Source organism: Chanodichthys erythropterus, chromosome 20 (genome assembly GCF_024489055.1).
Source record: "Chanodichthys erythropterus isolate Z2021 chromosome 20, ASM2448905v1, whole genome shotgun sequence".
Lineage (NCBI taxonomy): Eukaryota > Metazoa > Chordata > Actinopteri > Cypriniformes > Xenocyprididae > Chanodichthys > Chanodichthys erythropterus.
The window spans coordinates 15,550,523-15,568,387 of NC_090240.1; the positions used below are offsets into that span (position 1 = coordinate 15,550,523).

Genomic DNA, 17,865 nt, shown 5'->3' on the forward strand with positions numbered 1-17,865 from the left:
AGGCCTGGAGCTCCTACACTCGTAACTGTACATGGAAGACGGATCTTTCCAACCCATTCAGACAATGTCCATCTTGACAAACCGGCAGAAACGTACCTGTCGAAAACCCTCGTGGAGCACCCTGTAGATTGATGTGTTGATGTTCACGTGAGTCACTGTCACGCCGAGACCCACTGTATATTCTGTGCCCTCCTCCTACCAGATATAATCCATGTTTGTGCACCATGGAAATCAGCGCTCCCAAGTTTGCATTATTATTGTTCATTGTCATTAAATCGTGCAGACGGCTGTTTTGACTTTGTGTTTAGAACGTAGAATCGTTTATGCTAAATGTACAGTATCTGAGCTCATTTCTCCATCTTTCAGACAGCTCCGAGTCAACGATCTGTTGCTGCAGCTGTTTGTAGAACATGAGTTCACGACAATAAGATCACGCTAGACCACCGTGTACAGGGAGATTTGTTCCCCTATTATTTCATATGACAAACTCTTGTGTGTTTACATGGTGGAAACACAAACTGTGATTATGTGAGTTTACAGTATTATAAATGCAAGGCCAACTTTGAAATCCATACGGTGTACCATGTAGACATGTTTTGTGGTTCACAAGATGATAAGAGAGTATTTAGAATATTGTTCTTTATCTTTCTCTGTTTTTAGACTTTAAACCTTTGCATATTTCTTGTAAAATTATATCGAGATTCACAGGACTGTCTATTATTCAACTTCATGGCAAGGAAACTCAGAAAGAGAAACTGGCGGTTGTTGGAATATGAAGCAGCTTATCTATTTGTGAGATTTCATACAGTATATTTACAGTTTACCAAGATCGCTACTGAAAATTGATCACTGATTAATACTCCCAATATAGCATTGTGTTGTAAAAATCGGCTTCTTCTCGCCCATACGGACGTTTTGCACAGGTTTACACACTCATTCTGACCTTTGTTAAAAATCTAGAAGCTTATGAAGCAAATAAAAACCTTCTTAAACTCATTAAGGTCTCCAAACATTTTGGGCATTTTGAGGTGATCATTTGCATTTTCCATATTCTTGTATTGTAACCAATGTTTACGGTGCTAAAGTCAGCATGAAATGGAAATGTACTCTATTTTCTATGTGCTTATTATTGATCTTGTTGTGAATGATTTATCTGTGCATATGTTTCATTTATACACACCGATCCAGCATAACATTATGAGCTCTGACAGGTGAAGTGAATAACACTGATTATCTCTTCATCACGGCACCTGTTAGTGGGTGAGATATATTAGAACATTTTGTCCTCAAAGTTGATGTTAGAAGCAGGAAAACTGGGCAAGCGTAAGGATTTGAGAGAGTTTGACAAGGACCAAATTGTGATGGCTAGACGACTGGGTCAGAGCATCTCCAAAACTGCAGCTCTTGTGGGTGTTCCCGGTCTGCAGTGGTCAGTATCTATCAAAAGTGCTCCAAGGAAGGAACAGTGGTGAACCGGCGACAGGTTCATGGGTGGCCAAGGCTCATTGATGCACGTGGGGAGCGAAGGCTGGCCCGTGTCGTCCGATCCAACAGACGAGCTCCTGTAGCTCAAACTGCTCCAGAAGTTAATGCTGGTTCTGATAGAAAGGTGTCAGAATACACAGTGCATCAGTTTGTTGCGTATGGAGCTGCAGACCAGTCAGGGTGCCCATGCTGACCCCTGTCCACCGAAAGAGCCAACAGTGACACGTGAGCATCAGAACTGGACCACGGAGCAATGGAAGAAGGTGGCCTGGTCTGATGAATCACGCTTTCTTTTACATCACGTGGATGGCCGGGTGTGTGTGCGTCTCTTACCTGGGGAACACATGGCACCAGGATGCACTATGGGAAGAAGGCAAGCCGGCAGAGGCAGTGTGATGCTTTGGGCAATGTTCTGCTGGGAAACCTTGGGTCCTGCCATCCATGTGGATGTTACTTTGACACGTACCACCTACCTAAGCATTGTTGAGACCATGTACACTCTTTCATGGAAACAGTATTCCCTGGTGGCTGTGGCCTCTTTCAGCAGGATAATGCTCCTGCCACAAAGCAGAAATGGTTCAGGAATGGATTGAGGAGCACAACAACAACAATCTAAATCCAGTCGAGCATCTGTGGGATGTGCTGAACAAACAAGTCCGATCCATGGAGGATCCACCTCACAACTTACAGGACTTAAAGGATCTGCTGCTAACATCTTGTGTCAGATACCACAGCACACCTTCAGGGGTCTAGAGGAGTCCATGCCTCGACGGGTCAGGGCTGTTTTGGCAGCAAAAGGGTGACCAACACAATGTTAGGAAGGTGCTCATAATGTTATGCCTGATCTGCGATTTATTATATTTTATTTTTTTACCTTAATTTTTAATCAAATGTCAAAACTGTACCTTCTGGTGAAAAAACAGACTTCTCTCTAGTGATGTACGCAGAATTTCCCTAATCATTTAGTCCACGTAAACCCCGCCCCTGCAAGCTCACATTCATCTGCCTCCACTCTTTGACTCCACATCTCAACATCCAATCAACAACTGATGCACAGAACCAAGTCCCCACTCTACTTTTTCCCCTTATAATCCATTACACTCAGATCGGTCTCTGTCTCTCTTCCGTTTCATTGCAACTTTAAGATGGGTGCACATAATCACACAAGCCCTTTCACAAATTTGATTAATTGTTAATTTGAAATTTTGATGTTATAGAGCTCTATACTCATCCAATGTTGCTTGCATCTGATGCATACTAAAATTTATAGCATCTCATATTCATCTAGTCTTTATTTAGGATAAATCGACTTCATTCCCCCAACTGAAATACACTTAATGATGTTGTTTAGGCATCTGTACATGACCTCACTGCCTGAAGCAAGACATCCATTGAATCTATCTCCATCTTTAGCAAACCTGCACAGCTTGATTTAGAAAAGACCTATTCCTCACTTGTTGTTCCTTTTAATTACTGGAAGAACAACCTTTAAATTGGAGGGCAAACAAAGGATGTTGATATAGTAACATGTCTTATCCACCCTCTGGTGTTAGCAGTGTTTGGAACATAATAGCTAGTTTCTAGCTGGTTTGAACTGGTCATTAGCAGCTACCATGCTCCAAAAAAACTACCTATACCACCTTAAAACAACATGAAATGTAAGTTGTTATAGTCTTTTCTTCCCTATTGTGACACACTATATTGCCAAAAGTTTTGGGACATCTACTTTTACATGCACATGAACTTTAATGACATCCCAATCTTAATCCGTAGGGTTTAATATGGAGTTGGCCCACCCTTTGCAGCTATAACAGCTTCAACTCTTCTGGAAAGGCTTTCCACAAGGTTTAGGAGTGTGTTTATGGGAATTTTTTGACCATTCTTCTAGAAGCACATTTGTGAGGTCAGGCAGTAATTTTGGACAAGAAAGCCTGGCTCACAGTCTCCGCTCTAATTCATCCCAAAGGTGTTCTGTCGGGTTGAAGTCAGGACTCAAGTTCAAGTTCCTCCACACCAAACTCACTCATCCACGTCTTTATGGACCTTGCTTTGTGCACTGGTGCACAATCATGTTGGAACAGGAAGGGGAAATCCCCAAACTATTCCCACAAAGTTGGGAGCATGAAATTGTCCAAACTGTCCTGGTACGCTAAAGCATTAAGAGTTCCTTTCACTGGAACTAAGGGTTCAAGCCCAACCCCTGAAAAACAACCCCACACCATAATCCCCCTCCACCAAACTTTACACTTGGCACAGTGCAGTCAGGCAAGTACCGTTCTCCTTGCAACCGCCAAACCCAGACTCGTCGATCGGATCGGCAGACAGAGAAGCGTGATTGGTCACTCCAGAGAACACGTCTCCACTGCTCTAGAGTCCAATGGTGGTGTGCTTTACACCACTGCATCCGACGCTTTGCATTGCACTCGGTGATGTAAGGCTTGGATGCATCTGCTCGGCCATGGAAACCCATTCCATGAAGCTCTCTACACACTGTTCTTGAGCTAATCTGAAGGCCACATGAAGTCTGGAGGTCTGTAGCTATTGAGTTTGCGACTTCTGCGCACAGCATGCACTGTGCATGCACTGACTCTGTGATTTTACGTGGCCTACCACTTCATGGCTGAGTTGCTGTTGTTCCCAATTGCTTCCTCTTTGTTATGATACCACTGTTGACCGTGGAATATTTAGTAGTGAGGAAATTTCACAAATGGACTTATTGCACTGGTGGAAACCTATCACAGGTCCACTCTTGAATTCACTGAGCTCCTGAGAGCGACCCATTCTTTCACAAATGTTTGTAGAAGCAGTCTGCATGCCTAGTGTTTGATTTTATACACCTGTGGCCATGGAAGTGATTGGAACACCTGAATTCAATGATTTGGAGGGGCATCCCAATACTTTCAGCAATATAGTGTATGTCAGAGTGAAACGGCTTCTTGAACATGCAAAAAATGTAAGGCGAGACTTGATTTCGTCTGTCAGAAATTGATTGGATGGTTGTGCTTTACTATTGGTCGATCTCATGTGAGTGACAGGTTGTCCCACCCTCGCAGCAGTAAATGTCATCAGAGAAGAGATGTCGCTGAAAGATGGAGGGGAACTAATTTTTTGACTAAAGATTATGAGGGTACATGATTTTTTTTTTTTTTTAAATGTGCACGAATATATCATTTATAATAAATACTGCAATATTCCATAAAAAAACAAGAATTGTCCAAATTGATTTCATGGTGACTTTAATCTGGTCAAAGCAGCAAACTAGCTTGACAGTGTTATTTTAGTATTATTTATAAACTTAATATTTAGATTTTTTTTTTTTTCAGTTTTCATTTAAATTTTATTTATTTAAATTTGTCATTTTTTACAATTTTTTATTTATTTGGTTTAATTTAATTATTTTATTTAATTTAGGTGCCAAAATGACATTATCTTAGAAGGTTAGTTCACCCAAAAATGAAAATTCTGTCATTTATTACTCACCCTCATGCCGTTTCAAACCCGTAAGACCTTCGTTCATCTTCAGAACACAAATTAAGATATTTTAGTTGGAATCCGATGGCTCCATGAGGCCTGCATAGCCAGCAATGACATTTCCTCTCTCAAGATCCATAAAGGTACTAAAAACATATTTAAATCAGGTCATGTGAGTGCAGTGGTTCAATATTAATATTATAAAGTGACGAGAATATTTTTGGTGCGCCAAAAAATACTAAATAACGACTTATATAGTGACGGCCGATTTCAAAACACTGCTTCTGGAAGCTTCGGAGCATAATGAATCAGTGTGTCGAATCATGATTCGGATCTCGTGTCAAACCGCCAAACTGCTGAAATCACGTGACTTTGGCGCTCCGAACCGCTTATTCGACACAAAAGATTCATAACGCTCCGATGCTTCCTGAAGCAGTGTTTTGGATTTCTTCAAAAATATCTAAATTTGTGTTCTGAAGATAAACGAATGTCATATGGGTGTGGAACGACATGAGGGAGAGTAATTAATGACAGTATTTTCATTTTTGGGTGAACTAACCCTTAACTCATTTTCACTAAAGTCTTTTTAAGTTTTTCAAATAATATTTAATGTATATTTTATTTTGGCTTTATTTCAAGAGTTTTTAGTTAAACACTTTTTTTTCTGGTCCAAGATGCTCAACCAGCTAGCACCAGCAAATGAATAAGCTGAATTGAAATGAATTGGTTTTACAAATTAGACCAATTCTATTAAAATATGTCTGTATGCTTTTATTTTGAAGTGTAACTGAGACAGAGGGCGCTGTGCCTGACTTCACTCTCCAGTCCGACTCTGTTGTTGTTGTGTCGGTGACGCGGCAAGTCCAGCCGGCCAAACGGCAAATGAGTCAGCATCAATAACCTGCCTATCTTTGGATGTGGAGGTTAATATAGAACTCTCAGCAAAACACTCACACATCGATTAGAGATAATAAAGCGAAAAATGGCGGTTCCTGCAGCCCCAAACCTGCAGCTGAACACGGCGAGACAAAGCAGCCCAGTGAACTCCACAGAAAACAACATCCACATCGACGAGCGAGAGCTGGAAAACATCACAAACAGCGTCGAGGACGGCACCTCTCTGCCTCTCCACTCGCCCTGGACCTTCTGGCTGGATCGGTACGATGATGTTGCCGTATTACTGCTATAATGGATTAGACTCTACATTCACAAGCCTGTCAAGAAAGGCCCGAGATTTATATTTCTCTTTTTTTCTTCTATAGTTAACCTGACTCTTTTCAGGGTCTAAACGAGCGCATCTAACACTATTACATGGTTCACGTGCATTTAGTGGATGCAAGCTTTGTGTTTTCCATATCGCAGAGCTGATATTACAACTTGGTAAAGTAGGTCGAGTCACCTGTAGGTCATGGTTGTTATTTAATATCAGATCTCATGTCCTTTCTGAAGCTCTCTGAACCATATAACTGTGTAATATGGTAAGGGTGCACCTCAAGGCTCTGTCATGAGCCCAGTTAACTTTTGTTTTTGAGATTTTTAAAATGTAGGACACTGTCAATGCTAAATAACTTGAGATTGTGAAATGGCCAAATCTAAGTTGATTGTTAATTTGCATAAAATTTCATTTTCACTGATATATCACTGTAAACTTTTGATAATGTAGTTTATTTTTTCTTAAGCTTATCTTCTGTAAAATTGTCTCTCGGTAATGATTTTCAAAGGGTTGAAGTCCTGTTTACTGTCTGACTGACATTTGGTTGCCATAACGATTGTGAAATGCTTGAGTTCTCGCATTACATGATCGCAAGCACTGCACTTGACATAAGACGGAAGATAACACCTCTATGAATCTGATTTATGACACAGATGTGTGTAGCTTAGTGTTGCACAAATGGGATAGTTCACCTAAAAGTTAAAATTCTGTTATTATTTGCTCTCCCTCATGTCATTGCAAAATTGTATGATGTTCTTTTGTCCGTGGATCACAAAAGGTGAATTTCTGAAGGATGTCCTGACCTGACTGAACCGCTCTTTATCACATATTATGAGGCTGTCAAGCTCCAAAATGACAAATAGCACCGCTCTTCACAGCAGCCAGCTGTCATTTTTGAAGCTTGACAGCATCACTTTCATTATCCTGGCCACTCTTTTGATAATATTACTCAGAAATTCACCTTTGTTCCACAGAAGACAGAAAGTCATACATGTTTGGAATGACATGAGGGTGAGAAAATGATGATCCAATTTTCATTTTTATTCTTTTAAATCTATTTATCAGCATACATCTTGTAATTGTACTTCATTTATCTTCCAGGTCATTACCAGGTACAACGGCAGCAGAGTGTGAATCAAATTTGAAAAAGATATATACCGTCCACACTGTACAGGTACTGCTATAATACTATAAGTATTTTTTAATTGCCATTTACAGTTGCTTTGTGAGCACAAAATGTATGTTTTGCCGGATCAGCCTAGAAAAGTTGTTTTAACATATGAAGGAGTAGTTTTATTTCTGTTTGTATGGAGTTTTCATTGTGAAATATGCCGATTTGGAGGCTAACATTTCAGTGACTTTATATTGCACAATTCTGAATTTATATTATGCAATTCTGACTTTATATCACAATTCTGACTTTATATATCACAATTCTGACTTTAAATCAGACAATTCTGACTTTATATCACGCAATTCTGACTTTATATCACGCAATTCTGACTTTATAACTCGCAATTCTGACTTTTTATCACACAATTCTGACTTTATATCACAATTCTGACTAAATCAGACAATTCTAAATTAATATTACGCAATTTTGACTTTAAATCAGGCAATTCTGACTTTATATCACAATTCTGACTTTATATCACAATTCTGACTTTATATCACAATTCTGACTTTAAATTAGACAATTCTGACTTTATATCACAATTCTGACTTTAAATCAGACAATTCTGACTTTAAATCTTGCAATTCTGACTTTATATCACAATTCTGACTTTATATCTTGCAATTCTGACTTTATATCACAATTCTGACTTTAAATCTTGCAATTCTGACTTTATATCACAATTCTGACTTTATATCTTGCAATTCTGACTTTAAATCATACAATCCTGTCTTTAAATCTTGCAATTCTGACTTTATATCACAATTCTGACTTTAAATCTTGCAATTCTGACTTTATATCACAATTCTGACTTTATATCTTGCAATTCTGACTTTATATCACAATTCTGACTTTATATCTTGCAATTCTGACTTTAAATCATACAATCCTGTCTTTAAATCTTGCAATTCTGACTTTGTCACAATTCTGACTTTATATCTCACAATTCTGACTTTATATCACACAATTCTGACTTTATATCACACAATTCTGACTTTAAATCAGACAATTCTGACTTTATATATCACAATTCTGACTTTAAATCAGACAATTCTGACTTTATATCACGCAATTCTGACTTTATATCACGCAATTCTGACTTTATATCACGCAATTCTGACTTTATATCACGCAATTCTGACTTTTTATCACACAATTCTGACTTTATATCACAATTCTGACTAAATCAGACAATTCTAAATTAATATTACGCAATTTTGACTTTAAATCAGGCAATTCTGACTTTATATCACAATTCTGACTTTATATCACAATTCTGACTTTATATCACAATTCTGACTTTAAATTAGACAATTCTGACTTTATATCACAATTCTGACTTTAAATCAGACAATTCTGACTTTATATCTTGCAATTCTGACTTTATATCACAATTCTGACTTTAAATCTTGCAATTCTGACTTTATATCACAATTCTGACTTTATATCTTGCAATTCTGACTTTAAATCATACAATCCTGTCTTTAAATCTTGCAATTCTGACTTTATATCACAATTCTGACTTTAAATCTTGCAATTCTGACTTTATATCACAATTCTGACTTTATATCTTGCAATTCTGACTTTATATCACAATTCTGACTTTATATCTTGCAATTCTGACTTTAAATCATACAATCCTGTCTTTAAATCTTGCAATTCTGACTTTGTCACAATTCTGACTTTATATCTCACAATTCTGACTTTATATCACACAATTCTGACTTTATATCACACAATTCTGACTTTAAATCAGACAATTTTGACTTTAAATCAGGAAATTCTGTCTTTATATCAGGCAATTTTGACTTTAAATCAGGCAATTCTGACTTTATATCACAATTCTGACTTTAAATCATGCAATTCTGACTTTATCTCACAATTCTGACTTTATCTCACAATTCTGACTTTATATCACATTTCTGACTTTATATCACACTTCTTTTTTTTTTTTTTTTTTATCAGAACAAGGTACATAGAAAGTGTTCAGTGAAAAAAATAACTTCTAAAGACATTGCTTTTTATACATTTTCAACCCACAAATTCCCATCCCAACACAACAAACTCAAATGCTAGGAAAAATAAATAATAAATAACATAATACACACACACACACACACACACACACACACACACACACACACACACACACACACACACACACACACACACACACACACACACACACACACACACACACACACAAAAGGAAAACAAATAAAAATATTTTATTAAAATATTAAAATAGTTTATTAAAGGGTCCCATGTTTTGAAAAATGTGTTGGTTGATCCCCTAAGAAATTATTTAATTTTTTCAGTTTTTAGAAACATCATTAGATCACTAAGCCATAATGACAATTTGGGTGGATTGGGTGATTTTCACTCTTAGAGAATTCTCCTTCTAGCTATTAATGTTGAAAAGCCAAGGCATTCTCTTTATCTTTAGTTATTAGAACATCGTCTCCTGTGACACCAAACAGAGCCATTATTGGGTTAGGGTGAATTCTTAATTTAAAAGCTGAGTTTAAGACCTCAAACTGAAAACCAAAATTGTCTCAGTTTAGAGCATGACCAAAACATATGGGTTAGATCTGCCTTTGATGCATTGCAATGGTCACAACATGTTTCATCTATATTTGGGTACATTTTAGCCAATTTGGTTTTACTATATTGAATACGGTAGAGAACTTTCATCTGAATCAGATTGAATCTTACACAAGATGAAGTCCCATTTACTTGGTCCACAGCTTTATCCCAGGTATTTTCGGATATGTCAATTCCCAACACTTCTATCCATTCAGCTTTGAACTTTTCTATTAATATACTTTGGAACGACATGATCAGGTTGTGTATTTTTTAAATGAATCCCTTAAGGTATGGCGGGACCCTCAGAAGTGAATTCGAAATTACTACTGGGCTTGAGGAGAATTGCAATGGTGACTTCATTGTGATCAGCAAAGCGAGTGATGTTGACTTGCACGATTTAGCCTCCGCTGCACACCAATCTGTATGTGGAGAATGAAACTAATAAACAACCTTTTGTAAATTTGCTGCCCAATAATAATTTAACAAATTTGGGAGAGCCAATCATCCATCCTTTTTTGATCTCTCAAGAATCTCTATACATATTCTTGTTTTTTTGCCCCCCATATAAAGGAAGACAGCAACCTATTAGTTGACTGAAAAAAGGACTTTGGCAAGAAAATCGGAAGACTCTGAAACAAATACAATAATCTGGGTAGCACATTAATTTTAACACAATTGATTTTTTCCAGCTAAAGACAAGTATATAACACTCCACCGTCGGAAGTCAGATTCAAGTTTTTTAAGTATGGGACTGTAATTTGTTTTAAAGTAGTATTGATTCCTAAATATTTAAATCCTGTTTTTGATATGCAAAAGAGCAAGTCTGTATCCACAATCTGATCTGCCATATGGTTTATAGGGAAGCATATACTTTTGGAAAAGTTTAGTTTATAACCTGAAAAGACCCGTAGTCTTAAATATTTTCACAGTCTCAGAGAATACAAGACTGTGGGTTAGTTTATATATAATAATAGATCATCGGCATATAAAGAAACTTTATACTCAACACCCATTCTGTTAATACCACTAATAGACTGTGACGATCTGAGTACTGAAGATAGTGTCTCTAAAGCCAAAATAAATAGTAAAAGGCTAAGGGGACAACCTTGCTGTGTGCCTCTGGAAATAAATAAATATTGAGCATATCTTATTTGTGACTATGACTTATATCACACAATTCTGACTTTAAATCAGGCAATTCTGACTTTATATCAGGCAATTCTGACTTTATATCACGCAATTCTGACTTTATATCAGGCAATTCTGACTTTATATCACGCAATTCTGACTTTATATCAGGCAATTCTGACTTTATATCAGGCAATTCTGACTTTAAATCAGGCAATTATGACTTTATATCAGGCAATTATGACTTTATATCAGGCAATTATGACTTTAAATCAGGCAATTCTGACTCTAAATCAGGCAATTCTGACTCTAAATCACGCAATTCTGACTCTAAATCAGGCAATTCTGACTTTAAATCAGGCAATTCTGACTTTAAATCAGGCAATTCTGACTCTAAATCACACAATTCTGACTTTATATCAGGCAATTCTGACTTTATATCACGCAATTCTGACTTTATATCAGGCAATTCTGACTTTATATCAGGCAATTCTGACTTTATATCAGGCAATTCTGACTTTATATCAGGCAATTCTGACTTCAAATCAGGCAATTATGACTTTATATCAGGCAATTATGACTTTAAATCAGGCAATTCTGACTCTAAATCAGGCAATTCTGACTCTAAATCACGCAATTCTGACTCTAAATCAGGCAATTCTGACTTTAAATCAGGCAATTCTGACTTTAAATCAGGCAATTCTGACTTTAAATCAGGCAATTCTGACTCTAAATCACACAATTCTGACTTTATATCAGGCAATTCTGACTTTATATCACGCAATTCTGACTTTATATCACGCAATTCTGACTTTATATCTCACAATTCTGACTATAACTCACAATTGCAAGTTTAAGTCTCACAGTTCTGAGAAAGTCAATTGTGAGTTAAAAAGTCGCAATTACCTTTTTTATTTTTTATTTAGTGGTGGAAACAAGCTTTCATAAATTACTGATGTTTCTTAATGTTTGTACTGATAATAAATATATTGCTATATAATAAATATATATAATATAAACTCATACATTGTGCATCACCTCTTTGTCATTGCATACAGAGTTTCTGGAGTGTGTACAACAACATCCCTTCTGTGTCCTCCCTTCCTCTGAGGTGTAGCTATCACTTAATGCGAGGAGAAAGAAGACCACTATGGTGAGTTTGATTTTTATGTAAGAAAATTTAGCCAATTAATTACTTTTATTCAGCAAGGATGCATTAAATTGATCAAAAGTGTCCGTAAAATACATTTATAATGTCAAAAGATTTTGTTTTTTCTATTTATCAAATGATCCTAAACCAAATGTTTCCACAAACATATTAAGCAGCACAACTGTTTTCAACATTGATAATAAGAAATGTTTCTTGAGCATCATATTAGAATAACATTTTTACTAACACCAAACTTTTTACCAATAGTGTATATTTTATCAATATATTTGTCCTTAGTTTTGGAAATGTCTTTGAAGTGCTTCTCATAAACCATATTGTTAAATATATTGTTTCTATATCAAAACAGGGAAGAGGAAAGCAATGCAAAGGGAGGTGTATGGAAAATGAAAGTGCCAAAGGAGAGCACAGTAAGTCTGTCACTTCAGACCTAAAGCACTTTGACTGTTAGACTGCATAATGTAAATGCATAAAATTCATACTACACAAATTCAGCATTTTCCTATACTTTCTAGTGTGTTTTATTGCTGCCAGATTGTAATTTTTGCCCGTATCCGTTTTTCTCACAGACAGCTGTGTGGAAAGAGCTGCTGTTGGCTACTATTGGTGAACAATTCACTGATTATTGTGCATCAGGTGAGTGTAGAAAGAAGTTTTATTCAGTTATTTATATTACTTATTTTACTTTATATTACTTATTTTATTGATAACATTTAACCCTCTGGTGCTCCTCATTAGTAGCCGAAAACCTCAAATTTCTGTTTTGTTCAATAATATTTTTTATTTAATTTGTATTCTGAGGGAATTTTATGGTACTAAATAATGTTTATGCAATAATTATGATTCATTTGTTTTCCACAATTTTTACAATACAATTATTATTTTTTTTTTTAATATTATTTTTTTAATCAACCCCTTCATTGCTTAGTGATTTTTGTTGTTTTTGTTGTTGTTCTGCATCTTGGCTGATTTGTAGATTGTACAAATCTGTTTTTTTATTATTATTATTTTTTTTAAATTTTCCATTAATTTCTATGGTAGTCATTTTTGACTGCGTTGAGTATAAGTGTGTCTATTTTTTTAGGACTATTTAACCTTTTTGAAATGTCCACATTTTTTTTTTTTGCCACAAAAGTCAGTCTTCAAAGACTATAGAATAACACGAGACGCGTCACTCGTATTGTTTTGAATGGGAGAAAGTGCAACGCGCAATATGGTGGAATAAGTCCCCCCTTCTAAATAAGAGCCAATCGCGATTGGCAAAGTCATCGCGTCACTTCAGCGGCCGTTAGAAGCTCCGGTTCCTATAGAAACAGTCAGACGCGTGCTTCCTATAGAGACTTGCACTTAGGACTGCGCATCCACTTGATCCAGTCTGAAAAATACAGTTTTTTGTTATGATTTGAGTGTTTAGAAACAATTTATGAGACAGTTGTTGTCAGATTTCATTGGTGATTTCAAATATGAAATTTAATTGAAAGCTTAGCGAACAGCTTCAGAGAATTTGATGTTTCTCCATTCAGAGAGATAGGAGCTGCACTTGCATGCCCGAGAGATGTTTCAAAGATTGCAGTTAAATGTCTTGTCTTAAGGCAGGTGCACATTGTGATTTTGGCCATGGTTTGGTCGTCTGAGACAAATTTTGAGAATCCTAAAAGATTCATATAAACCTAGGCAAAAATCTGTGGTCTTTGATTGCTAGTTTGACATGTTCACCGACAGCTGACAGTTGCGATCAGATTTTACCTCAGATGAATTTCTGGCAGTGTCAGAAGATTTGGTGCACAGTCCTGCAGTGTGACTTCTCCTACGACGACTGTCAAATTGTCCTCGTTTGATCAAGACAAGCCATGATCAAAATTAACACTAGAGATTTCTTTGTTAGCCACCATTTCAGTCCCGCATGTAATTCCCGCAAGTTTTCAAGCGCGCGCGTTTAAACGAGTCTTGATTGTCATACAGTCTGGCATATAGGACGGCCGAGATCCCACAGTGTGACCTGAGGATCATGTTCATACAGTCTGACAAGCAACAATTGTAAAGGATTATTATAAATCGCTCAGTGTGCACCCGGCTTTAAAGGGACTTCCGATGAAGTACAAAAAAATCAAAACATATACACTACCAGTCAAAAGTTTGGAAACATTACTATTTTTAATATTTTTAAAGTCTCTTAGGCCCATTAAGGCTGCATTTATTTCATAAATACAGAAAAAATAACAATATTGTGAAATATTATTACAATTTAAAATGATGGTTTTCTATTTTAATATATTTTAAAATATAATTTATTCCTGTGATCAAAGCTGAATTTTCAGCATCGTTACTCCAGTCTTCAGTGTCACATGATCCTTCAGAAATCATTCTAATATGAGGATTTATTATCAATGTTGGAAACAGTTGTGCTGCTTAATATTATTTTATAACCTGTGATACTTTTTCAGGATTCTCTGATGAATAAAAAGTTAAAAAATATCAGCCTTAATTTAAAATAGAAATCTTTTGTAACAATATACACTACCGTTCAAAAGTTTGGAGTCAGTAATTTTTTTTCTTTCTTTTTTTTGAAAGAAATTATTACTTTTATTCAGCACGGATGTGTTAAATTGATAAAAAGTGATAGTAAAGATTTATATCGTTAGAAAAGATTTATATTTTGAAGAAATGCTGTTCTTTTGAACCTTTTATTCATCAATGAATCCTGAAAAAAAGTATCACAGGTTATAAAATAATATTAAGCAGCACAACTGTTTCCAACATTGATAATAAATCCTCATATTAGAATGATTTCTGAAGGATCATGTGACACTGAAGACTGGAGAAATGATGCTGAAAATTCAGCTTTGATCACAGGAATAAATTATATTTTAAAGTATATTAAAATGAAAAACCATAATTTTGAATTGAAATAATATTTCACAATATTACAGTTTTTTTCTGTATTTATTATGAAATAAATGCAGTCTTAATGACTTTGTTCAAAAACATGGTGATGTTTCCAAACTTTTGACTGGTGTGTGTGTAAATATATATATCTATATATATCATAATTTTATTTTATTTTATTTTATTTTTTTTAATCAAAAGTGACTGAAGAGCACCAGAGGGTTAAATTAAAACGAATAAGAATTATTAAAGAAAAATAACATTTGTATGTCTTTTAGAGGATGAAGTTGTAGGAGTAAGCGTCAGTGTGAGAGAACGAGAAGATGTGGTTCAGGTCTGGAATGGAAACGCCTCTTTTGCCAACGAGGCAAACGTTTTAGGAAGAATCTACGAACTTCTTCCACAGATATCTTTTAAAGCAGTATTTTATAAACGTAAGTGTCAGTGGTTTACATTCTTCTCACTGCTGCGCTCACAGTTTATTCTTATTGCATTAGATTAGTTCCTATAAAACCCTAAAACCGTTCATTCAAGTTTGATACAATGTTATACGTTTTTCATTCAGATTGTATTGTCGGTTAACACATTTAAATCTTTTTCTTTTCAGCACACGAGGAGCACCATGCATTCGAAGGTGGGCGCTCAAGACATTAGCGAGCTTTGCACATTCATCACGTTTTTCCCTCTTTTTGGACTGATCCTAGAGAATGGACTGAAAACGGAAAACAGAATCCCTCCTGGGCGAACAGAACTCTTGGTTTTTGCAGTTCTTTCATATCATAGGGAATGTTACAGCCCTGTTTTTAAGTTGTAAGCGTTGCAGATGATCCCTCCATGCTTTTCGTGAGGAGTTTTCTCACACCAGATATTTAGGCGATATCAATTAAGATCACATAGCAGTAGCGTATGTAATATAAATCATCACAACGGAGCAGTGTGTCCAATCGTTATCGTTTCCCCACTATTTCTAGGTTTACTGATCAAATGTCAGTCCAGTGACAGTTACTGCTCGTCAGAATATATACTCGATGTGTTAGACGTTTTATTTGCAGAGTTAGAGCATCCATTAGGATCAAACTCTTAGGGCTGTTTTTCTTAGACGCACATTAGGCGGAACCTTAAACTTAGAAAAGTCCAAGGCTAAGCTTAATGTGTTTCTGGGAAACTATCTTTTATGCAAAAGTATTGCACATTTCTCTTCTGGCTTGGAGGTTAATGAATTCAGAGCAAATGTAAGTGGGTGTAACACAATCTTGGATATACAGCAAAATGCATATGCAATTCCTCGTATTCACCCTAAACTGAATAGTTAAGTACATTTAAATAATCCTGAATTAATCACATGAGGGTAAAATCTTGCATCTTGCAAACGGCTTTGCTTTTATGATTTAGAAAACTGACCTCCTCTTGTAGTATTTTATGTATATGAAAACTGTTTTAGAAATGCGTCAGAGCACTGTTGAACTTCTCTCTTTTTTTTTTTTTTGGTTTACTGCGTTGTGGTTGATATGTTAATAACTTTAGCCCTTTATCCCATAAGTGTCTTGTCTTCGTCAGAATAGTCCAAATGCTTAATATAAGTTTTTTTTTTTACTTATGCATTTGCTCCTAACTGCCTTTTTGTTCAGTATAACCACACTGTGTCTTGTTTCAGAGTGCTTATTATTGTAGTTTGTTTTCTTGTGTTTGGATGGATGGATGGATCGCGTCGAGCGGGGCTAGTGTAGATACTGTCAAATGATGTAACTGACCTGTGTAATCATCAGAGCATATATTTTTTAGTTTTTCAGTACCAAAGATATTTCCTTTCTGTTCTCCTGTGTTATAATTTATCACGTCCTGCATCCTTCTGCACTCGCATAGAGGGAGTTACAACCTTGTGTTTGTCTTTACCAGTGTTTGTCATGATGCTGTGTGCCGATTTTATTTAGGTTTGTCAAGTCGAATGCCCAAAAAGACCTGCATCATGAACCAGGTCTCTTAATGCACTAAAAAGCACAATTATGAGTTTGTCCTTCATATGGACAGGGATGTGCAAAATAACCTGTACATGCAGCTGACCTTTCAGCCTTTTCCTACCACTGATCTCTAAATGAGATATGCGAGTACTGAGGTGGATTTTTTTCTTTTTTTGGAGCATTTGTGTCAGTTTTCCAGGCTCCCAATCAGGATATGAAACCTCAAACTGATTGTCAATCTTATGGAATGGTGCCTTGTGTTCTCCCAGGGTTTCACCCATAGAATGTTTTGTTTATCTCTGTATTTAATCAGTTATATTATTAGTTTTTTCTTTCTTTTCTTTTGCTTATAGGTTTTGAAATATTGAATAAATACGAAGCAGAATTCGAAGTAAGAGTATTGCCATTATTTATTTCAACTGCATGTTATGAAGTACTGTAGTCTGCAAAAAGTACACTTCTATAATGCACTAATTTTGTACTTAATATGCTAAAAATTCTTCTTTAGTACTTCTTAAGATCATCTTAAGAACATATAAGTGTACTCAACTGTGCTATTTTGAGACACCATGAAATGTGAAATAAAATGTGCATTTAATATACTATCTCTGTATTTAAAAAATATATTTAGTTACCACTTATAGTGCATTTGAACCCATAGTGTACTACAAGTGGTATCTAAATACATTTTTTTAAATACGGAGATAGTATATTAAATGCACATTTTAGTGCATATTTCATGCTGTCTCAAAATAGCACAGTTGAGTTCACTTATATGTTCTTAAGATGATCTTAA

General features: G+C 35.9%; 1 protein-coding gene across 2 annotated transcripts; it reads left to right on the plus strand.

Moving 5' to 3' along the window:
• The first annotated feature begins 8 nt into the window (after positions 1–8).
• eif4e3 (eukaryotic translation initiation factor 4E family member 3) lies at positions 9–17,448 on the plus strand. 2 transcript variants are annotated; one of them, XM_067370454.1, is made up of 7 exons: positions 9–147; positions 7,271–7,343; positions 12,116–12,210; positions 12,575–12,635; positions 12,795–12,861; positions 15,390–15,545; positions 15,719–17,448. In XM_067370454.1, exons 1-7 carry the CDS (start codon positions 140–142, stop codon positions 15,763–15,765), a joined length of 507 nt encoding a protein of 168 aa, XP_067226555.1. In that variant the 5' UTR covers positions 9–139; the 3' UTR covers positions 15,766–17,448. The 2 variants fall into 2 exon arrangements, with proteins under 2 accessions (XP_067226555.1, XP_067226554.1); XM_067370453.1 differs by lacking the exon at positions 9–147 and adding an exon at positions 5,932–6,114.
• Positions 17,449–17,865: the final 417 nt, after the last annotated feature.

What these genes read in the sequence shown, in the direction of transcription:
- eif4e3 (XM_067370453.1), top strand. Translation starts at nt 5,939, where the DNA reads ATGGCGGTTCCTGCAGCCCCAAACCTGCAGCTGAACACGGCGAGACAA. An exon ending in AAGTGCCAAAGGAGAGCACA is followed by an intron (nt 12,636 to 12,794) that starts GTAAGTCTGTCA and finishes TTTTTCTCACAG; the next exon opens with ACAGCTGTGTGGAAAGAGCT. An exon ending in CACTGATTATTGTGCATCAG is followed by an intron (nt 12,862 to 15,389) that starts GTGAGTGTAGAA and finishes TATGTCTTTTAG; the next exon opens with AGGATGAAGTTGTAGGAGTA.